Source organism: Chiloscyllium plagiosum, chromosome 21, assembly GCF_004010195.1.
Source record: "Chiloscyllium plagiosum isolate BGI_BamShark_2017 chromosome 21, ASM401019v2, whole genome shotgun sequence".
Classification (NCBI taxonomy): domain Eukaryota; kingdom Metazoa; phylum Chordata; class Chondrichthyes; order Orectolobiformes; family Hemiscylliidae; genus Chiloscyllium; species Chiloscyllium plagiosum.
Window position 1 is genome coordinate 52,681,010 of NC_057730.1, and position 25,333 is coordinate 52,706,342.

At 38.9% G+C, this 25,333-nt stretch overlaps 1 protein-coding gene across 9 annotated transcripts in view; it reads right to left on the reverse strand.

Annotated features, from left to right (window-relative positions):
- mrtfba (myocardin related transcription factor Ba) overlaps positions 1-25,333 on the reverse strand; it is a 238,705-nt gene that overhangs the window by 71,876 nt on the left and 141,496 nt on the right. For 8 of the 9 annotated variants that reach the window (XM_043712098.1, XM_043712100.1, XM_043712101.1 and 5 more), the window contains one exon: positions 394-459. In XM_043712098.1, the coding sequence (XP_043568033.1) occupies positions 394-459 (66 nt within the window). Of the gene's footprint in view, positions 1-393; positions 460-23,297; positions 23,469-25,333 lie in introns of those variants that run through there. The other variant, XM_043712106.1, reaches the window with a different exon arrangement.

The window sequence follows — 25,333 nt, forward strand, 5'->3', positions numbered from 1 at the left end:
CTGGAAGAGCACAGCAATTCAGGCAGCATCCGAGGACAGGCAAAATCGACGTTTCGGGCAAAAGCCCTTCATGGGCTTTTGCCCGAAACGTCGATTTTGCCTGTCCTCGGATGCTGCCTGAATTGCTGTGCTCTTCCAGCACCACTGATCCAGAATCTGGTTTCCAGCATCTGCAGTCATTGTTTTTACCTTTTTGCTTCCAATTAAACCTGTTGGAGTATAGCCTGGTGTTGTGTGATTTTTAAAATTCTAGGGATGTTTTATTACTTCAGTAGAATGGTGCCTAAAAGTTGGTTTCAAAACCTTATTGTCTCTTTTAAGGAGATCATCTTTATATCTTCTTATAGAAGGGGTGCAAAATCTGTAGTTCATAAATTCACAAAAAATTCTTACGTGGCATAATTCCCTGGTCCACCAGTTGTTCTCGTGTCCTTCTCTGCTGCAGCTTTAATTGCAGTACTGCAGGGGGAGGAAGGAAAAACAGAACAATCAATATAGATAAAGTGACCTGTGATAACATACGTACAATGCATCAATGGTAAGGCATATGGCAAGTTGAATGATTTCCGTTTCTCTAAATAACTCACATAGTGACAATTCTCAGATGATGATTAATCAGACCATGTTATACAAGTCAATACATGTGTCGGAGTGATAGCATCCATTTTTAACAATCAGTAGAGTTCCTATTATAACAATCAGATTACAGTCCTATATCCCTTACATGGCATTCTGTTTCAGAACTGGAAAGAATTTCATAGCTTGTTTAATTCCTACAATCAATGTGCACAAGTCAAGGATCCCACACAATTCAGAGAAAAGTTGACTTTTTTTTAATACAAAGTTAACTGTTCCAAATTTTGCTGAATATAGTTCAGCTACCATTTAGAGTTTCAGTTTAAAATGTCATCTAATTCAACAGCACTCTCTCAGCATGCTGTCACATCTTATCTTCTATGTATCAGTCTCCAGACTGGGACTTCAACCGATAGCCTGACTGAGTGCCAAAAATCTTGGTTGAAAAAAATGCAATGATACTACAAATGACAGAAATTCAGTGGCAATTAAAGTGCTCAATAATGTTTGTATTATTAAAGAGGCAACTTAAATCATGGCTCTGTGGTTAATTCTCATGAGTCTGAACAGAAGGATTTTGTAAATGGGTATTTAAACGATTTTGTTTATTAGTAACTATGCAGTGATAGTTGCTGAAAGAATATTTGCAGAGTTGTGTCTAATTTTCTGAAGTGCATGAAACCCAACTATTAAAAGTTTGAACAGTAAACCAGTTATACTTTGTTCATACATGGAGCAGATCACACTAAAAATTGCATCTCACTTTGCATACTTGCTCTGTTGGCTTGTGATCGTGCCCACTAGAGCCATCCAAGATCATTTGGGTAAACTTACTGTTATCGAACATTTTTAAGATTTTAGTCTAAGTTGCTAGTACTAAGTGGGGAAGGATGTCCACACAATGTCTTCAATAAAAATGAGGCTCAGTCTTGTAAAACCAAATAAATTTATTACATAGCATGTAGTAGTTATATAACAATGGATTTTCAGTCAAGTCCTTTCTAAGGCCTCAGGCTATGCTTAAGAGTAAGTACACATTAAAGTTAGCAAATAGACATGGTATTTAGAGCATATAATTGTAGGTAACTCATGTAGGTACACACAGGTTAGTTCCAGTGAAGAACAATCCTCTGTAGCCTTGTAGACAGAGTTTATCTTTGGATGTCAGATACTGTCTTATACAAAAATGTGCATTCTCAGTGAATACAGTTGAGAGAGTACTGGTGAGATACAAAATAATTAGGGATTCAAAAGTTAGTCACCCAAAATGAATGTGCCATTCCTGAACTTAAGATTTCTAGATTTTTGAAAATAATTGGAAGAACAACAGAATAGAATAGCATCTCTAAAGCATAGAAACAGGTCATTTGGCCCATTGGGTTAAACACCAATTCTCTGAACAGCACCCCACCCACACCCAAAAGCCCAACATATCTTGTAATGCTGCATTTCCCATGGCTAATCCACCCAGGCTGCACATTCCTGAGTATTATGGGCAATTTAGCCTGGCCAATCCACCTTCCTTGCACATCTTTGGATTGTGGGAGGAAACCGGAGCACCCAGTGGAAACCCACGCAGACACTGGCAGAACGTGCAAATTCCACACAGACTGTCACCCAAGGGTGGAATCGAACCCGGATCCTTGGTGCTGTGAGGCAGCAGTGCCAAGCACTGAGCCACCATGCTGTTGCTTGACAACTGCTAGTATCGACCACAAAAAAAACTCAGAATTCTTTGCAAAATGAAACATCAAGATTAATTTTTAAGTTACTATACAATATTCATCTTCTCAAACTGATGTAATAAGTTTAGGAAAATAAAAGTTCTTGCACCAGCCTTTGTGCTTTCCTGTTTTGTGAAACTCCTGTTTAATCACAATTTTTTGCAATGTTTCAGGAGGTTGCAATTAAACCAGTTCTTCCATATTCAATAGCTTATCAATTTTCAATAAATAGGAGAGATGTTTGTACACCAGCACAAATTGAATTAAAAGCCAATTTGAATTGAGAAATATTAAAGGAGAAGGCCATACAGCACAATACAAATGAGCACACTTAGATTTCCTTCACTATATTTGCGGCTGGTAGGGGACAGTTGCCTCTGGGATTAATACCAGACCTCAACAGCTAGTGGAATGTGAAAGGACTAAAATAAGTAAGTTGCTGCCTTCCAGCTTGAAGATCAATGGTATGTAAACAAATAAAGAAACATTTTTCAAGTTTTTTGTCACAAAACTAAAATAGCACTGCAGCATTTTCCAACAATGTGAAACTGAGGCTCAAAAGTGATGAAATTGGAACTTGTAAATTGGTGCTAACATTTGTATGCAAATACTGATTCATATTCTGTCAAGTATACTCTGCCCAAGGGAAGGTTGTTGATTCGATGTCTGCTGATGCATCATCCTGAGCTATTTTCCCAGACAGAATTTTGTCAGCAGTGGTTTGCCATTGTCTTCCACTCCCAGGGGCAGGTGAAGAGACAGTTCGCAAGTGTATCTCAGGCACTTATTCAAAACATCTAGGACAGGACCACTTTAATATGATCAAAGCAAAGTCAATGAAACACCTGCCCATTTAACCACTCTCTTTCCACTTTCCAGAGCCCATAAAATCTCCTTCCCAGTAGCACGTAATACTTTCATGTTAGTATACAATATTCACTGCCCACCATGTGATCTGCTATACACTGAGAAGACCAATCAGAGAACACCACTCCACAGGCTACAGGCTTGAATCATGAGATTCCAGTTCTCCAACATTTTAATTTACCACTCCACTCCTGTGTCTAGGCCTCCTATACTGTTCCGACAAAACTCAAGACAAACTTGAAGAGCATCTTGTCTTAGAGCACATACTTCCTTTCAGATTCAACACTGAATTGAACAATTTCAGATATTAATTGCTGCCCCACTCTTCCTTCCTACACTTGCGAGTCGTGTCAGCTAATGATGATTTTGCTACCCTCATTCACCCCTCCTACAGATGTTCATTTTGGTTCTTCACTTTGCCAATTATCATCGATTTGTACCTTGCACCACTTAAGACATGTAATCTCTCTGACCTTCCAAACTATTCCTTTATTATTTCCTCTCAATCCATCCTCTGTACTCTTGTTAACTCTTTCCAATTCTGACACAAGATAGTCAACCTGAAATGTTAACTCTGGAGAAAGAAACAGATATTTAGCTGCATATTTCCCAGCATTCTCCACTTACACTTCATTATGAATGCATTATTTATCTGGATTTGACAGAGAAATTGTTTATATTGGCAAAATTCACTGAATATAGTTAAAAGGGATGGATGGATAGGACTGGAGGATATTAAAGAGGGGTTGTTTACAGTGTCTGAATTGCTGAAGGTTCACAACCAGTCCAGTACAGTTCTTGGGAAAAAATGATAAAGTGCTAGTACATATTGTTATAATAAATAAATATATTGACCCAGGTATTTCAAAGGTCATAAAAAAACCCAAACAACTGCAGGTGCTGGAAATCAGAAACAAAAACAGAAATTGCAGGTCTGGCAGTATCTGTGGAGAGAAAGCAGAGTTAATATTTTGAATCTAATGACACTTCATCAGAACTTCCAGTCAGGTTTGCTGCCCTGATAAAGTCAAAGTATCAGAAACGCCCTTTCGTCTGTACAATTTCCTATAGATTCTTCCAAGAATTTACATTTCACTTGAAGGAAAAAAATTGGACAGGAATAGGAGACACGACTAAAATGCTATTATGCTTTTGCATTCCCCGTGAAGTTGAATGTTACCCCAAGTTACTTTGGGACTCCATGTACCAGGATGGCATTAAAAATAAAAAATCAGTACCCAAAACGAATTACAGGAAGTCCTTCTAAACGTGATAGTTGCATTCTTGTGTATTACTACATTAAAGAAAAATTGCACTTTAGAAACATTGCTTAAAGTGTTGCTGATGTAATTGCATTACAGCCAACACGCATTTTAAAAGTTTGCACTTTAGAAATAATCTCCCCAATTCGTCAATTGCGTTACAGCGAATTCACATTGGTGAATTGCACATTATAGCAGAACGACCTGTACTCTTGATAAAAGAAACTTGGCCAGACTGCAATCAAGTTCTCTTCTAGAGTAACATCCAATGCAGTACAGATGGAATGCAGTCTTGAAGTGTGAAGTCACACACCACCAGATTATAGTCCAATAGTATTATTTGAAATCACTGGTCAAAAGAAGGGTAGGGGATTTATCCTAGTGTCATGGTCAATATTTATTTCTTTACATAATATCATTAAAGCTGATTCACCATTGCTTGCTGCATGACACTTCCTATATTACAACATTGACCACACTATACTTCAATGCTGTCAAGCATTTTTAAATGTCTGGTGCTCATTAACAGCATTATAGGGATATTCTACACGATCTTAAGTTCTAATGTTGTGAAACTCTGAAGGAAATTGCACAGCAGAAGGCAACCTATGATAATAAACCTTTTACAACCCTCTACTTGGCTTATCCAAAGGTGCAGCTTGAGCCATAGTTCAATATTGCCAAGGACTTGTCTGTTCAGTTCAGAGTACCTTTCTACCTAAAACAAATTCTATCAGCAGGCTCACATGACAAGTAATGACTCACATTGTTAAAAATAAGCCTAACAGTTGTTTACAACACTGCTTAAGATACAGTATCAGACTAAGATTATGTATACACTGGTGTTTGTAAAGTAATGTAAACCATAGGACCTTCAATATTACAAAATAGGATATGATAAACATTGCCAAATACCTCAGCTGTATATGAACCACTGCGGTGATATATTGGACCGATATGTCCATGATGTGATCCCTTTACCTTAATCAGGACTGACAACTTCCTATGTTCAATGGTCCGATAGAAATCAAAAATTAGGCAGCACCCACAGCTGACACAACCATTTAAAGAAGCAATGTACATACATACAGAATCTTTGATTCTGAACAAAAAACCTATCAGCAACCAATTACTTCTGAAGTGCAGTCTGCTTTTAGTTTTATTATAAGCTAGAAATCAGCCTGCAGGACCAGAAAAGCTGGTGTTTTCTCAATATAATGCAAGACACCTGATGATAAAACACAAATGGACCTTCACTGATTGGAACACCAAATATTGCAATTTTCTTTACATCGAAAATGCTACCAGATCTGGTACATTGGGATCCTATTGGTTACAACTGGTTAGGCTATATGGGAAAATCTACAAATAGAGTGCATTATTAATCATGTAAAATCGTAAAAGGACTGTATATTCTGAGAATGGTATGGAGGGACTCCAAGTAAGTGTGATAGCTCAGTTTACAAAAATACCAGAATTGAGAGAGAATACCTATGATAAAACAATGAATACACTGAACTATGTTTTCTAGATAGGGAAATAACTTGATGTTTAAAATTATGGAACAAATCAAGAAGGCAGTTGTAGATAGGACGTTTTCACTTTCCAGATGATAAGAACTCAGGCAACAAACCTGACTGCCCCAGTCGACCCAACGTCTCCTCCTGCTCCTGCCCCATCTTGACACTGTCCTGTCCCCCTTGGTGCAGGAACTCCCCAAATACATTCGGGACACCACCCATGTCCTTCACCTCCTCCATGACTTTTGTTTCCCCAGCCCCTAATACCTCATCTTCCCCATGGACATCCAGTCTCTTTACATATCCATCCACAATGGCAAATGCCTCCAGCCTCTCCATTTCTTCCTCGCCCGCCTACCGAACCAGTACCAGAGGGTCATCATGCCTCAGGCAAGGGGCAAAGTTGAGAAGATGGGACCTTCATGGTAACCTTAGCCAGTGTGGGAATTGAACTTGCACTGTTAGTGTTGCACTGCTTTGCAAACCAATCATCCAGCCAACTGGCCCCTAATACAACAGTGCTGCTGAAAGAAAGGGTCACACTGTTGAATCTTTCCATCTTGCACTCACCAGGGCAAAAGCATAGGAATACCAAATCTCAATAGCGTGGAGGCGCCTGTGTTGTACTGGGTTGGACAAGTCTCAACGAGATCAACGTTTATACGTGAGAAAAGGATGCTGATTAATTGGCAAGTGAACTCTAATTGGGACAGACTGTGTCATAGAGAATACATCAGGGTCAATTATTTTTCATTCATTCATGGGATGTGAATCAGCATTTATTGTCCGTCCTCAGTTGCCCTTGAGGTGGTAATTTCTTTGATAGCTGCAGTCCATTTGCTGCACATACATCCATAATGTTATCAAGGAAGGAATTCCAGGGATCTGGCCCACTAACACTTAAGGAACAGTGATATTTGTCCAAGTCTGGATGGTGAGTGGCTTGAATGGGAATTTACAGGTAGTTGTGTCCCCATGAAGCTGCTTACCTTGCCCTTCTAGGTGGCAGCAGTCCTGGGTTTGGAAGGCACTGTCTAAGAGGCATGATGAATTTATGCAGTGCACCTTGTGGATGGCATTTCTGTGCTTCGGTGGGAGACAGGGTGAGCATTTATGGATGTAGTGCCAATCAAGCAGGTTACTTTGTCTGGTAGTGTCAAGCTTGAGTGTTGTTGAAGTTGTAGGCAAGTGGGCAGTAATTCATCATATTTCAAATTTGTGCTTTACAAATGGCTGACATGATTTGCAGAGTTAAAGCTGAGTTACTTGCTGCAGCATGTAGCCATGGTACGTATTTAGAGAGTCCAGTTCAATAGTACCCTTCAGGATTAGGTTAGATTAATTCCCTACAGTGTGGAAACAGGCTCTTCAGCCCAACAAGTCCAAAACGACCCTCCGAAGAGTAATGTACCTAGACCCATTTCCTTGTGACTAATGCACCTAACACTATGGCAACTTAGCATGGCCAATTCACCTGATCTGCACATTTCTGGACTCTGGAGGAAACCGGAACACCTGGAGGAAACCCACACAGACACAGGGAGAATGTGCAAACTCCACACAGACAATCGCCAGAGGCTGGAATTGAACCTGGGTCCCTGGTGCTGTGAGGCAGCAGTGTTAACCACTGAGCCACCATGCTGCCTGTTGATAGGATGTTGATATTGGGGATTCAGTGATGGTGATGCCATTGAATATCTTTAGGATTTAAAAAAAAAAAATCACAGTATTTTTATTGTTAAAAATATCATCACTGTATTGCATAACTGCTATTTTATAGTTACTGCACTTCTGCAACATAATGGTTTAAACAAAATTTAAACATTTTAAAAATAAAAACATCAAATGCATTGATCAAATTGCCTTTTAATGCTTTTATTAGTATTTTCTATTCTCAAAGTCTTTAGTCATTCTCAACCTGTTATTTTCCCCGTAAGTGTCATGGGCTTTCATCCTCTTCCGTCCCACTTTATCAGAACTTTTGAGAAATATATATATATTTTTGTATTTATAGATGTTCATAAAATCATGAGGGGCATAGATAAAGTGTATAGCAAAAATCTTTTCCCTAGGATAGGGGAATTCAAAATTAGAAGGCAGCGATTTAAAGTGAGGGGGGAAAAATATAAAACAGATCTGAGGGGCAACTTTTTCACACAGAGGGTGGTGTGTATATGGAATGAACTGCCCAAGGAAATGGTAGATGCAGATACAGTTACAACATTTAAAAGACATTTGGGCAGGTGCATGAACAGCAAAGGTTTAAAGGGATATGGTCCAAATGCAGGCAAGTAGGAGTAGTTCAGTTTGGAAAACCAGTCAGCACAGACGTGCTGGATTGAATAGTCTATTGTCGAGAGTGTGGTGCTGGAAAAGCATAGGTCAGGAGCAACCAAGGAGCAGGAGAATCGACATTTTTGGGCATAAGCCCTTCATCAGGATTGAGGCTTGTGGGCTACAGGGGCTTCGAATAGTCTATTTTCAAGCTGCATGACACTATATTTCCTATCAACCTTGATCAACCATGTCTGTTACTTCAACAAAGAACAAGCAAATCAGACAAGATTTGCTTTTAACAAATACATCCTGGCACTCCTGGATTAAACCTTGCCTTTACAAATGAAATTTATCTTTTCCCTGATCTATGTTTACAATAACATGTAGCCCATAGTTTCCTGGTTTATTGCTATTCATAAAAACAGAAAATGTTGTTACGATAACAGCTGCCTTGTGTTCTGCTGCAGTTCCTGGACGTAAGCAGGATTCAAAGATTGCGACTAGTCTCTCTGCTATTTCGACCTTTGCTTTTATCAACAGCCTAGGATGCAGCCTATTCCAATTAAATTGCAGTAATGTTAAAACATTTCCGTGTCTCTTCCCTATTACTGTCCTGTGGATAACTTTCTTCTTTTATTTTAATCATCTGCTTCCTTTGTGAAGAGAGATGCTAAGCTTCCATGAAATTTAAAATATTTAAAGTATAAAGGCTGAAAATTAAGGCTCACCACCTTAATCAGATGTCAAAACTGTTCTGTGAAACCTTTCCTAAAGGCTCTCATGCTGTCATTCATTTACAGAATATTACCACCCAGAAATAATCCCTTCATCATTATGACTGCACTGATGTATTTCTCTACACCCTAATCTAATCCCACTCTTTGGCTATCTCTCCGAACTGTACTATTCCTCTTTTTCAAGTAACAAAAAAATTCATTTTAAAAAGTTATTGACTCAACTTCCACTGTTAAAGATTTTTGCACCTTAAGCAGAAAAATTAGCAAGCAAGAATGTTATTTTTGCCACAAAACTCAGTGACCATTTCTCCATTTTCCTAGTTGTCTGGAAAGCCTGCAGAAAGGATCAATTACAGGAAATCCTGTACCGGTTCCTTGGATCAGAAATTTTGGGCCAATTACCTCTCTTAGACTACAATGGTGAGCTAACAGGAAATCAGTGTAATCATTCTGTGGTATGTATCCAGCCACTATGTTGCTACACATTTAGAATAAGAAGATCTAGCCATAAAGTTACAAACTCAATATCCAATGAAGTGGATAATCTGCTTTTATACTGTCTCAGATCACTACTGCTAATGGTACATCTGTTAATAATTTGGCTATTTCAGAAACTCTGTCTATCAAAACAACAATCTTTTAAAAAGCTATTCAAATTGAGATTTGAAATTGAGCTATGTCTATTTTACAAACTGTTTCATGACACTGCTGTATGCAATGTCTTGGTTGACTCCACATGATTCCACTTAGGCAAAGCAGCAACATCTCAATCATCTCACTACACTTAATTGCTATATACAGCCATTAGTGTTTTGGGTCTCAATTAATGCTAGCAATTTCACAGGCAAATTTAAATGTTTACAGATGTTTTGATGAATGAGTAAAAAGCTTTGATGCTCATTTTACATTGATTATTTTGCATTGATTGTGGGTTTCCTCCCACAGTCCAAAAATGTGCAGGTCAGGTGAATTGGCCATGCTAAATTGCCCGTAGTGTTAGGTAAGGGGTAAATGTAGGGGTATGGGTGGGTTGTGCTTCGGCGGGTCGGTGTGGACTTGTCGGGCTGAAGGGCCTGTTTCCACACTGTAATGTAATCTAAATGTAATCTAATCTAAATAGACATAGAATAATTGATTTCAAGACTACAGTATAATAGGAATTAATTAATGTTTTTTTATATATATGATGTAACTATGATATCAACAATCATGCTATTGAGACAGTAAGAGGGCAGGAATGAAAATTTTCTTTCTACTCTTTGGTTTCTGTACTTTTACTGTGTTATTCATGTTTCTTCCTTAAAGACATCCATTCAAAATGCCATTCTGTCTCCCCCCCCCAATAGTTTCTGCATAGTTTCCTTACAGCATGATGTTTTCCCACACTGATGGCAGTTTTGAGTCTGTATCGGTGCTTGTCTCTCAGCTGCCGTCTTGTGAATTCTCATGCTCGAGCTGAGTTACTGAGCTTCCTTGGCTGATAGTTCCATTGAGTTTGCTTTTTTTCCAATGCCTTCTTTCCATCAATAATCTCTTCTGGATTGTTCACATCTTGAATCAGTCTGTCTCTGATAGCATCATTTAAGTTGTCTCTGGATTCACAGAATTCTGCTATCACCTTTAAAATTTCTGTGAGCTGGGAGATTGATTCACCATCATGCTAGTTGCATTTGTGGAATCTGAACCTTTCAGGAATCACCAAAAATTTTGGTACAATAGGATTCTTTCTATTTCTTAAATTTTGGCTGTATCGGATTCCTCAGTTGGTTAAATGCTTTTCTCCCATAATACTCAAGAATCCAGAGATGACCATATCTACTTTAATTTGTTAGCTTGAAGAAAATGAAGTCAACTCTCTTTAATGAGAGAGTAGCCCATGGTCTGTTAGGATTCTGGTGATTTTATCTTTATTGCTGTGCTCAGCCTACCACTGGTTTATTGTTTACTAATTGAAGAGGCACCATGAGGCAATGTTAATCAAGTCCCAGTCTGAAATTAAGCCAAAACTGATACGTAAAATCCAAGTGTTATTGCTTTCTCCATACGAATTACACAACACCAGGTTATAGTCTAACAGGTTTAACTGGAAGCACTAGCTTTCGGAGTGCCGCTCATTCATCAGGTGGTTCATCATAACCACCCGATGAAGGAGCGGCGCTCCGAAAGTTAGTGTGCTTCCAATTCAACCTGTTGGACTATAACCTGGTGTTGTGATTTTTAACTTTGTACTCCCCAGTCCAACACTGGTATCTCCAAATCATTTTCCATAGGAATCACCTTTACCATTTGGAAGTCTACTTAACAACCAAAAGTGTATTTGCATGCAGCCTAAGGCATGATTTAGTTTAATTGAGTCACTGAACAAAACTGTCCAGAATTCCCCAAATAAGTACTAACCCTTGTGCATTATTCAATCTATTAAATTAATTGGACCTTGCAAAAAAGTGTATGTTAAAAAGAAATATGTATAAATTGGCAAAGTTATTTTGATGTTTAGTTCTGCAGATTTTTAGACTCCATTCTGTGACATCTAGCATTAGAATAGGCAATTAATGTGTATATACTATGTAAGTAAAGAAGTTTATGTTAATGAAATACAAAATCATAGAATCACAGCATCACAAAATCCACAGTGCAGAAAGAGGCCATTCAGCCCTTAGAGTCTACACCTACCCTCACAACAGCATCCCATCTAAACCATCCCCTCAATGCCATATTTCCCATGGCCAATCCAATTAATCTGCACATTTTCTGACTGTGGTGGAAACCACAGTAACCAGCAAGAACCAATGCAGACATGGGGAGAACGTGCAAACTCTGCACAGGCTGGAATACAGCAATAGTATCTCCAGCCATTGTAGCAATTTATTGATTTTTAAACAGAGCATTTTTCATGTTGTACACTATTGTACACTACTTTGGTTCACAAATGTTTCAAATAAAATGATATGTCTATATAACAGCTCATTCTGGTTTCTGAGATTGGTAATGACCACCTATCTTTGTATGTACTGCTGTACAGCAGGAATGCTTTGGATAGTTAAAGACAGTCATAAGGCAATAAGCTAGAGTGGTGTGGGTTTGGTAAGCCTCCAACGAAAAAGGGACAGCATTCCACAAACAAAGAGAAATCTGAACATGATCCGATGTTTGATTCTTTCCTCTTCAACTCTGGAAAAGCTAAATGGGGAAAATGAGAGATAACAAGGCAAGTAGTCAGTCGAAATGTAATGTAGTTAATGTAATGTAAAAGTTTGGAGTAAAAATACAGACACATCCTTTAGGACACCCGGGGAATGAAGGGAAAGACTTCTGTGGCAATGTGGATGTATTAGGCTGTGCGCTACCATGCGCAGGAACATTCCTGGTGATTTCAAAGAGAACTCTGATGATATTGGGCATGCACTCTGGTTTGTAAATTTTCATCCTCAAGAATTATTGTTTCTAAACATTTTTAAAAATAACCATCAGTATTTTCCACCATTTGTTTTGAGCATTATTTGTTAATAATCAGTCAACATTGATTAGTCCAGTTCACCTCAAGCAGCTTTTATCCTCTCTTTCTCCTGCTTATGATATTAATTTTAGCATCCATGTTTTATTAGCAAATTAGCATTTTAACTTAGGAAAGATTATTTTTTATAATTCGGAGATGCTGGTGTTGGACTGGGGTGTACAAAGTTAAAAATCACACAACACCAGGTTATAGTCCAACAGGTTTAATTGGAATCACACTAGCTTTCGGAGCGACGCTCCTTCATCAGGTGATAGTGGAGGGCTCGATTGTAACACAGCCCTCCACAACCACCTGATTTCGGAGCGACGCTCCGAAAGCTAGTGCGCTTCCAATTAAACCTGTTGGACTATAAACTGGTGTTGTGTGATTTTTAACTTTATTTTTTATAGTTGCACTAACTAAAGTCTGTAACTTTTAACCAAAGCAGGAACAGCATTATAGATAAAATCAAAGTGCGAGAGAAACTCAGCTGAATTGGCAGCATCTGCGGACAGGAGGAGTTAATGTTTTGAATTCATGAGTCTTCTTAAGAACTGAAGGGAACTGTCAATGTACTGCAACCTGGACCAGTGAAACCCATTGTTACCTGGAACAGCACCTCATTTTCCACTTTAGGCACTTTACAGCCTTCAGGGCTCAACATTGAATTCAACAACTTAACAGTATTACACTGTCCTCCACAGATTTCATCCTCCTGTATCCTGTTGGTGTGGGTTTGATCTCAACAAATTTGACTTAGGTTTTTCAATGAACAAGGGTTATCAAGGCAAATGTGGTTGATTCTGTGTACATAGATTTTTGATAAAGTGCTATATCACATGCTTGCTGGCAAAGCTAAAGCTCATAGCTTTCAAATGAAAGGGACAGTGGCAGCATGCATACAAAGTTGTCTGAGTGATGGGAAACAAAGAGGTGACAAATGGTTGTTTATCAGACTGCAGGATAACGTGTGGTTGGAGTTTGATTAGCTTTTGCAGAGAACTGACAGGCTGCGTAGCCTTCTCCTATAACCATTCTTTGATCCTATTGTATGAAGACACTGCAAAGAGGCAGGGCTACTGAAACAGCTTCCTTCACAGGAGAAACACTCATCTCTTACCCTTTGCACTTAGTGATGCACATGCTGAAATGTAACCAACATTAAGATCTGTGTGGCCAGACAAAAAAAGGTCCATCATAGTGTCCAGGCTTGGGTTTATGGATAGCGATCAGGAACAAAAGTTTCTTCTGAAACCTTTTGACCTAGAAGACTCAGCACCACAGCTGACAACATAATTAAGCATCAGCCAGACCTTAAACTTAGGGGTTAGTTTATGCTTCAAGGGCTTTCTGCTACACCTAGTGGTCTTTTGTTAAATAATTGATATCGTGCAGCCTCCCCCCATCCCTACCCAGCACATTTTTGCAATTCTGTTTGATTCCAGCCATTTGAAAAAAATACGGAATATTATGGAAATGTGCATTATGCAGGTTCACACAGCATTATAATACTGTGAAATTAAATAGTATAATATTATTAGTGATGTATAACTTTAAAAGACTTCATATTAGCCCTATGCAAATATAAACCAAAGAAATTATGCTGTCATCAGCTTTTGCTCTCCTTCAACATGTTTTGTCATGTTAGGCCAGTGATCATTTTAAATGAATACTTAACAGGTCACTTCCTGGCATTTCACAGTTCTCAGAAAAGGACTAACTTATATACCAATGGCATCAAAAATAATGTACAACTTATGAGCCACAAATGTTGGTCATTCTATCAAAATACCAACCAGTCAAGCCATACACAATAATGTTCATGTTTCACTGTCAAAAAACTCAGCAACAGACAATGCACTTTGCTTTAAAAGAGTTCTCTCAGCTCCCTGACAGCCCCACACTAAAATTATTTACAAATTCTCAACACTAAAGATGATTCAACATCAAGCACAACTTGGGCCATGAATTCTGGCATCCATTTTGACATAAGTATATTTTGTTTTCCCTTGTGTCTGCATCTTGCATTTATTACTTGCTTCTAGTGAATAGCAACCAAGATCAGAAACCACAAGTATTTTTTTTTTAGCTCCATGGCCCAGAGACATGGTGTTCAGCATTAGCAGCTACCCTACTTGAAAACTCAGAACAAGTCATGAATTTAATTGAAACTTTGTGGGTTTTGGCCCTACCCACTACCTCTGCCAGGATTTTATGGGAGGGAGGGGTGTGGCTAGAAAGTTGGAGTAATCCTGTCTCCACTGGTCCTGAAACCATGGCCAGATTTTGCAAATCCTCTGACAGAAATGGCTTCTGCCCTATTAAAGGAGGATGCCCTGTTTCTTAACAGCTTCTGACCAGAGAACCTCATCAGCTTATCAGTCCTGGCAGCATCACCCAGGAGAGGTCAGCACTGCTGAGACTGCAACAGATCCCAATGACATAGCCCAGAGTGCAGGTAAATGAGGTTGAGGTCTGCCTGAACCAAAAAGGCAGTATCTGGTGCTGATCATGTGGACAGTGAGATGACCCTTGCCATGAGGACAGCAGGCCTCCATGAGCCATAGGATGATCAACCAGGAGGGACCCATGAAGTGACAAGATGGAATTAAAATTAAAATGCATTATACTCTTCAAATGTGTTGTGGTTATGTTTGATTTCTTCCATTTTGTAACAGCCTGTGTAAACATTAAATCATTGTCACACAGAGCAAGGGGGTCAGGGGAACTGAGAATCCAGGCAATACAGCTGTATTACTATGGATTCAAACAGACTGAAGATTTGTTGACATGCATTTAAATAAAGTCTTTAAAACTCTTGAGATGAATATTATTGCATTAGGAAAGGGGTGGAAAAAAAGTGAAATCAGATATTGCCTCAAGACAGAAGTTCTGGTAACACAAAGTCAAAACTTTCCAGAAGAAGCCCAGCAGTGTGCAAGATTCAATTAGAAAGAGGAGATCCATAACAGCTGCCAATGGTAGTCTTCAAAGCAGTCATTAGAGTCATAGAGATATACAGCATGGAAACAGACCCTTCGGTCCAACTCACCCATGCCAACCAGATATCCTAACCTAATCGAGTCCCATTTGCCAGCATTTGGCCCATATCCCTCCAAACCCTTCCGATTCATATACCCATCCGAATGCCTTTTAAATGCTGCAATTGTACCAGCCTCCGCCACTTCCTCTGGCAGCTCATTCTATACACACACCACCCTCTGGAAAAAATTGCCCCTTAGATTCCTTTCATTTCTTTCTCCTCTCACCCTAAACCAATGCCCTCTAGTTCTGGACTCCCCCACCCCAGGGAAAAGACCTTGTCTATTTACCCTATCCACGCCCCTCATGATTTTATAAACCTCTAAGGTCACATCTCTGCCTTCGACGCTCCAGGAACAACAGCCCCAGCCTATTCAGCCTCTTTCAATAGTTAAAATCCTCCAACCCTGGCAACATCCTTGCAACTCTTTTCTGAATCCTTTCAAGGTTCACAACATCTTTCCCATAGGAAAGAGACCAGAATTGCACATTATTTTCCAACAGTGGCCTAATCAGTACAGCCGCAACATGACCTCCCAACTCCTATACTCAATGCTCTGACCAATAAAGGAAAACATACCAAACGCTTTCTTCACTATCCTACCTACCTGCGGCTCCACTTTCAAAGTGCTATGAACCTGCACTCCAAGTCTCATTGTTCAGCTACACTCTCCAAGACCTTAACATTAAGTGTATAAGTGCTGCTCTGATTTGCTTTCCCAAAAATGCAGCACCTCACGTTTATCTAAATTAAACTCCATCTTCCACTCCTCAGCCCACTGGCCCATCTGATCAAGATCTTACTGTACTGTGTGGTAACCTCCTTCGCTGTCCACTACACCTCTAATTTTGGTGTCATCTGCAAACTTACTAACTACACCTCTTATATAAATGATTTGGATGTGAACATAAATGACAAAAAGCAGTGGACCAGCACCGGTCCTTGTGGCACTCCACTGGTCACAAGCCTCCAGTCTGAAAAACAACCCTTCACCACCTTCTGTCTTCTACCTTTGAGCCAGTTCTGTATTCAAATGGCTAGTTCTCTGTATTCCATGAGATCTAACCTTGCTAATCAGTCTCCCATGGGGAACCTTGTTGAATGCCTTACTGAAGTCCATATAGATCACATCTACCGCTCTGCCCTCATCAATCCTCTTTGTTACTACTTCAAAAACTCAATCAAGTTTGTGAGACATGATTTCCCACGCACAAAGCCATGTTGACTATTCCCTAATCAGTCCTCGTCTTTCCAAATACATGTACATCCTGTCCCTCAGGATTCCCTCCAACAACTTGCCCACCACCGACATGAGGCTCACTGGTCTATATTTCCCTTGCTTTTCTTACCACCCTTCTTAAACAGTGGCATCACGTTTGCCAACCTCCAGTCTTCTGGCACCTCACCTGTGACTATCGATGATACAAATATCTCAGCAAGGGGGCCCAGCAATTACTTCCCTAGCTTCCCACAGAATTCTAGAATGCACCTGGCCAGATCCTAGAGTTTTATCCACTTTTCTGCATTTCAAAACATCCAGCACCTGCTCCTCTGTAATATGGTCATTTTCAAGATGTCACCATCTATTTCCCCACATTCTGTGTCTTCCATGTCCTTCTCCAGGGTAAACACTGATGCAAAATACTTGTTTAGTATTTCTCCCATCTCCTGCGACTCCACACATAGGCCGCCTTGCTGATCTTTGAGGGCCCTATTCGCTCCCTAGTTACCCTTTTGTCCTTTATGTATTTATAAAATCTCATTGGATTCTCCTTAGCTCTATATACCAAAGCTATCTCATGTCCCCGTTTTGCCCTCCTGATTTCCCTCTTAATTATACTGCTACTGCCTTTGTACTCTTCTGAGGATTCACTCGATCTCTCCAATCTATACCAGACATATGCTTCCTTCAGTTTCTTAACCAAAACCTCAATTTCTCTAGTCATCCAGCATTCCCTACACCTGAGAAGAAGTGCTATGTGGCTTTGAAGAAAACTCCAGAAACATAATGCTGTGGAAGAGATGAGTTTAAGTAAATCATGTTAAGTAATAAGTTAGCTGACCATCAAGTAGCTTGTTTAAAGGTCTCAGGAAGAGACATTGATAAGAACAAACCATTGAGTAAATGCAGAAGTTTGCCAAAAGGAAAGATTCCAGATGTGCCAACTGAATAAGAAACTTTAAAGTGGAGATAGTGGTGACCCTTCAGAGTTTTGTTGGGAGCAAGAGTGTCTTTCTTTCTAATATTTGTAATAAACGCAGAAAATTGAAGCAGGTGGTCGTCATTTGAGCCTTCATTATTAGACCATAATTAAATAGTTTTTATATAGTGTAACATAGTTCTTTTGTTTTGTGTCTATTAAGCTTTGGCAGCTTTTGGGTAAAAGTACATTGGCAGTCTCTTGTGCATGTGTTCAGTGACTGACCACCATGGTAAACAAATAACAAAAATAAAACTATGGCTTATCAAGCTGGGTTTCACTCTGGAATCCTAATTATCCTGCATTTATAATTGAGAATTATAAATATATGCTGAAAACTCTGTTTTTACGATGTTATTTGGATGACCAAGATGATCTTCTCAATTGCCTATGCTCAAATAAAATCTGTGCTTGCTTGAACCATACAGTCTCAATATGGTCAATTTTCATCAAAACATCTATCCTCCTTGAGTGTCAGGGTGGTCTACCTACATAGTGCAATGCCCATCTACTGCTGCTAGAATGCCAGTGGTGGAGAGAAGAACAGAATCCAAGGAGGAGGATACAAGAGACCCTTAACTGGCCAGCGCCTAGCCTAGGCCACAATTGGCCTAAGGGTGGATATGTTATCTGCCACTCTTCACTGTCACTAGATTGCCAAAGTGGTACAATGATGACAAACATGACAACTCTCCACCTCCTCACCCACTGGGGAGAGCTGGATAGTGCAGGTGAATGTAAAGTCCTTGGCATCTACTAATGATTTATTTCAAGGGCAAATAAGGATAAGCAATATATGCTGGTTTAGCTAGCAACACTAACATCTGATGAAAGACTAAATAAAAAATAATTAAAAATCTACTCAGATTTTAAAACAACTGAAAGGAAGGCCCAAATCTATCTGAAGTGGGGCATTTTCCAATGGATATTTATTGGTTAGAATTATTCCTTCGAATTCCAGCTTAGTTTTCTAAAGTGCAAGTTCAGAATAACAGAATCGTTATGACACAGTAGGCCATTTAGCCCATGGTCTCTGCACAGGCTCTACAAGCATTTTGACTTATTGCTAATCTGCTGCCTTTTTCCTGTGCTTCTGATTATTTAAGTACAGCAAACTGTTTTAACCAGCACCTAATTGTTTGGCCTTCTTGATAAACTGACAAAAAGTATATACAGTACAACCTCGATCACCCGAACATCAATTAGCTGAATTTCGGATTATCTGAACAAGATCTCAAGGTGCTGTAAAACAGCATTAAGCAACTCAGCATTCATTTAATCAGTTAAACGGCATTATGGCATGCATTACTGGATAACCGAAGCATGTTCAATAACTGGTACTCAAATTACCGCTTGTTTACAGTCAGATCAGTTATCAGTTAAATTGCATTATGGCATGTATTGTCAGATAACCGAAGCATGTTTAATAACTGGCACCCAAATTACTGCTTGTTTACAATCAGATCAGTTATCCAAACGATCTGATATCCAAACAAAATACTCCCCACCCGTCTCGTTCGGATAATAGAGGTTGTTCTGTTCCTCAAATACCACAGGTTTGGGTAGCACGGTGGCTCAGTGGTTACCACTGCTGCCTCACAGCGCGAGGGACCTGGGTTCAACTCCAGCCTCGGGCGACTGTCTGCGTGGAGCTTGCACATTCTCCATTTCTGTATGGATTTCCTCCGGGTGCTCCGGTTTCCTCCCACGGTCCAAAGATTGGTCATGCTAAATTGCCCACATGTTCAGGGATGTGTAGATTAGGCGCATTAGTCAGGGGAAATGTAGAGTAGTAGGGAAATGGATCTGGGTGGGATACTCTTTGGAGGGTCCATGTGAACTTGTTGGGCCAAACGGCCTGTTTCTACACTATAGGGATTCAATAAATCTACCGTGATGTCCGAGTATTTATGCAGTAAATAAAGTAAAGTGTATACCCCCTGAATTACATTTCTATTACTTATTTTGTGTTTTTAAATTGGTTTTATGATGTGCGTTGATGTTTTTACATAGGTATTTTGAGGGATGTTGATGTCTTGAAGTTTCGCTTGGTCAGGATTTACTGCAGTCATGTGTACCTCTTGATTATCCGGAATATTTGATCAACCAGTACACTCCTGGCACAATGTGTGCCAGTTAGTAAAAGATTTGCTGTAAAAACAATCATCTGATTGCCTCTTCAGTCTTTAGTCATCTTTAATGACTCAATTAAATTTGCGGCCACCATACTTCCTGGCAGTGCATTCCATCCTCGAAGCAAAGAGGAGGTAAAGTCAACAGAGTCTTACTAGACCATATGGCTGCTCTCTTATTACAGAAAGATAACTTTTACTGAGGGACACCATGCCTCAGGTTGAGAAGAGGAATCCTTCATGGTAAGCTCAGCTGGTCCAGGAACTTAATCCACACTGTTGGTGTTACTCAGCATCAGATCCTCTAACTACTCGCTGAATGAAAAAGGTTTCTGTCACCCCACAATACATTTTAAACCGTGTCCTCCTGATTCTCGATCCTTTTAAAAAGAGATCAGTTTCTCATCTATGCTGTCCAAGCCTATCGTGATTTTGACAACTTTTATCAAATCTCGTCTTCACCTTCTCTCCAAGGGCTATAGTGTCAACTTCTCCAATCTGCCCTCATAGCTAAAATTTCTCACCCCTGAAACCATAGTTTAAACCTTTTCTGTGTACTTTCCAGTTATGTTCACATCCTTCATAAAGTGAGGTACCCAGAATTACGCAAAATACTCCATCTCAGGTCTAACTACTGTCTTATACAAGTTCATCATAACCTCTTTGCTAATGTACTCTGTGCCCCTTTTAATGAAGCTGAGAACTATTTTAATCATGGTTCTCTCTATCTATCCTGTCACTTGAATGACTTGTGTACAAACACAGTCATGTCTCTCTGCTTCTGCATACCCTTTACAGTGTATTGTCTCTCCATTTTCTTTGTATCAAAGTATATCACCTCACACTTCTCCACATGGAACTTCATTTGCCACCAGTCTGCTCACTCTACTAACTTAGACCTAAGTTCTTTTGGCATTGTACACTGTTCTCCTTACAGGAAAAAACAACAAAAAAAGGAACAGAAACAAATACAAGGCTCCCAAATTTTGTCTCAACTGCAAACTTTGAAATTGTTTGCTGAACACCAAAAACTAGATAATTTAAGAAAAGCAAGGGACCCAATACTGATATCTGGAGAACATGACTACTCATCTTCCTTCAGCCTGAAAAATACCTTTGATTTCCTATTCCTCAGCCCATTCTGTACCTAGGTTGCTACGAGCCCTTTTATTGCTGAGCTATAATTTTGCTCACAATGCCATTGGGTCATATTATATCAAATGCTTTCTGGAAGTCTAAGTATACTTCACCAACAAAATTGCCCTCTATTACCGCTTCAAAAAATCTTAGCAAGTTATTCTGACATGAATTTCCACGAATAAATCCATGCTGCTCTTCACATATTCCCATGTAACGACTAATTCTATCATAAATAAATGTTTCAGGCAGTTGCCTTACCACTGAGACTCAAGTTACAATGCTGTAATTACTGGGCTTACCTTTGAAATCCTTTTTGTAGGGATGTAATACTTGCAAGTTTCCAGTTCTCTAGCATCACCCCCAAATCCAAGGATAATTGAAAACTTATATCCCTCTGCAATTTCTACAATCACTTCATGCACTGTTCTTGGGTGCATTTCATCCAATCTCAGTGCCTTATTAATACGCCATCCCTATCAATTTTAAACCCTCCTAATGATTGAACTTTCTCCCATCACGACTGTCTGAGCAACATCTGCCTCACAAGTAAAGACAGATACGAAGCGTTTATTTAACACTTCAGCCATGCCTCTGGTCTGTGTGTAAATTCCCTTGATAATCACACTCAAAGACACTGGTAAATCTGTGCCTCTGTGAACACAACTAGACCAACAATGTTTCTTCTTAACCACTGAAATTTAAGAATTACGACAATCAGAAAATTACACACGAGGAGGTAAATTAAAGCAGATGAAGTGGAATCAAATTATATTCAGAAAAAGGAACAGCTAATGGATTCAGACAGAAACAGAAGAGCAAAGAAAGAAAAATTTAAATTTTGGAATTTTTAAAATTTCCAAGAACAATTTATGTGCAGGAAGGAGATATGATCACTTAAACTCTTCCCTTTCTGAGTCAGAGGGATTGCTTGCCATTGTGTATGTAATTCCAAAAGGGTAGTTAAAATTTTAAAACAGACGTAAATCTGCTTTGAGTTTAATTGACAATTAATGTGCAAATCCTGAAAATTCTTAAACATAACCAGGAAGGTGAGGGCAAGATGCCGATTTTGTGAATTAAATGACTGAGCTAGTCAATTTAAGTTGCTCAAAGAACATCGCTCTTTGCTTGAGCCTATTGGCCAATTTGCACATTATGTTGTGCATCATGAACTCATTATTCTGCTTCCAGCAAAATTTCCACCAATATTTTATTTCAAATACTAACAGCTAAAAGGAGTAAAAAGAAATCAAAACCAATCTGGCTGGAAGTAAACTATTTTTGCCTCCAACCAATGATATTTTTTGATATTGAATATGCTGACAGAAAGCCAATAAATTCAGAATACTGGGGTGGTTTTTATTAGCGCTCTAGGGAATATCTTGTTCCCAGTAATCCCAATGGATTTAGCAATCTTAAATGTTTGGTGAATGTTGTTACTATGGTTTAAAAGTACAGCATTAACCTCTGACATGCCCCCTGTGACCTTGCACATATTCCTTCAGGATATATTATTAAAAATGTTTTTATTTGGTCCTGTGAACATTCCTGTCCTCTTAACCCGTTTCTGCAGACTGCTTTTCCATTAGGAATACATAAACGTAATCAGTAAGAACTTCCCATAACAAGAAATTCTGTAACTCACACCAGAAGTCAGCCTAATCACTTCATTTTAAATCATAAAATTAATGAGCAAGAATACTTTCAGCAATTTAAAAAAACCTCCTTTACAAATTAACAAAGTATAAAATCCAGTTGAATGGTGACACAACTAAAGTTCACACACAAATAAATTCCTGTAAAAGATCTAGTCTTTATGTACTTGACTAGTCGTAAGCAATGTTACTCACTATCCCAGTATATAATCGATATCATTGATCTGCCTGTGATCCAAAAACATCTATAATTCCTTAACCATTTGAGGTAAAATAAGCAAAATCTGGATTCTTTGGTTTGAGTGCAGTATCACTGTGCTTGTTCTTTCCAACTGGCCAGGAACATCAACTGGAATGGTTTACTTTGTTTGATGACTACGCTCCATAAGAAACACATTCGCTGTTTATACATTATATTGAGTAAGCAAGAGGAATGTTAACCTAGCGTTGAGGACCATCCACTGTACCTTAGGTCACCAGATGCACTGATAACCAATGTTCCTAAGTTCACTTCACTCAAACAATCGACAATCTGTAACACAATGCAGACTAACTGCATCATACTCTCAGTCTAGAGTAAATCAACACAGCTGTTCATGTGAACCAAGTTTGGAATAAAAATCATTTTAAATTGTCCCCAAAGTTAAAGAAAGATAAACAAATTCACCTGATTTAAATGTACTTCGTAACACAATAGACGCCTCTGATTCCAGCAGAGCCATCTGCCAATGCACAAAATCTCGCAGAATCCTGATACTTTGCTTCTGATTTGTAAATTAGTTCCATGGAAGTATGTAGAAAACATGTCAGGCATTCCAGTGTGCACAGCAAAAGCCTGCAACAGTATTGCAGGAATCTGTTTTTTGAGAGGCAGACCAAGACCTGGCTGTTGAGAGTGCACCAATCAGATCAGCCCCGATACAAAAAGCAGTCAGTCAGTGAGTCAGTTTCAGCCCCCTCAGGAATCCTGCCAGACACCAATTATCCACAGGAACTGCTGCCTTTATACTCAATCTTTAAGGTCCTTGCGGTTTGTGATTTTAGTTGGAAAATTAAGCCATTTCTTTCTCGTGCTGGCACATCATCTAGTAAAACTGTTACAAAGATGTCAGTTCTCATAACTTCATTTCACTCCAATCGGTTTTCTTGCTTCACAACGAACTGGGAGTCTACGTCAGATAAACTTTCAAACTATTCCAATGCATTTTAGATAATATACTGACAGATTGATAACCACTAATGAAAGCTAGGCATGCTAATGTTACAAAAGAATCCACATGTTTTATGTCAGATCAATCTGAGCTCTATTATGCAATCAGTCCCTGAATGCTAACAGCATCTAAAACTCGTTTCTAAACTAAATGGTTTCAAGCTAAGATTGAGAACCGTGATACATACAAGCTGACCACTGTTTAGTAAGAAGAATTAAATGTGGTTTCTGAATGAAACTAGTTAAGCTGGACACAATCACAACTAATACAGACTTGCACGTATACCACTAGGATCAGGAGAAGCGCCACACCCAGAAACACATTTTCTCAGACACTCTTCACATATAGCAGTAAAGTTTTCCGTCATATAATATTGTGTCATCTTTATATTGGTATTTATTGTGCTTGCATTGCAAAATGGGTTTGCAAGAACTGAAACAATTTCAGATTTCCTCATGCTTGCCTGGATAGCGATATTGACAGATGCCAACATCGGTTATTTTTCCATGTGCTGGCCAGGAAATGGAGAAATAATGTGGAACCCAAGGAAGGTGTAAAAAAAACTTTTAAAAAAGGGCTAGTCGTACATCCTTTTTTAATTGTCTTTTAAAAATGATACTAGCTATCATTTTAAAAAAAAAACATTAACACTATAAAACATCGAAAAGCTGTGTTAAAAAAACAGGAAATATGTTGGTGAGTCAGCATCTAAACAAAAGGTTAACATTTCATCTCTAGACACAAAGATTGCAATGAAGATTGCATTAATTTTTTTCCTTTTCATCTTCTGAATACCTGCATTTGTAAATCAAATACTCCACATTTCATGATCTGCATTTAGTAATTTTATAGAAGGATGAAGATAAACTCCTTGAGGGACAAACAATGAGCTCCATCTACAGAAGTGAGCAACAGAAAATTGAATTCATATAGCACCCTGATGGTATTAAATATCTGTAGGAGTTCAAACATGAATTTGGTGCTGAATCAAAGAAATACTAGGACACATGACAAAAACCTTGATCAAAGATATCGATGTTAAGAAGTGAGAGATTTACACAGGACATTCCCAAGTCATATTTGATCAGGAGCTAAATATACACCTACCATGGGCAAAGGAAATGGGAGGTGCCTAACAGGCCAGAACTAGAGGAGTACAGTTATCCTGGAAGCTTGATAGAGGTTCAAGTTAGAGATAATCTTTCAAAACGCAGCTAACTGAAAAGATAAAAATGTAAACATGCAACATTTAGCAAAGATAGAAAAATAATATGTCTCTGGAGTAGGCAGCAACGTGCTGGAACAAGAAAAATTGTGCTTTCATCCTTCAAACAATCTCAGACCTACATTAAATGAAAAAGCTATATTATCAAGACTATTATTACTTCTGTAATTATAGTCTGATTCTCACTTGGGAAGGCAATAACTTAGCACAACAATTAAACTGGTAGATATTCAACCACAGACTACAGACCTGAGGCATTGTCACACA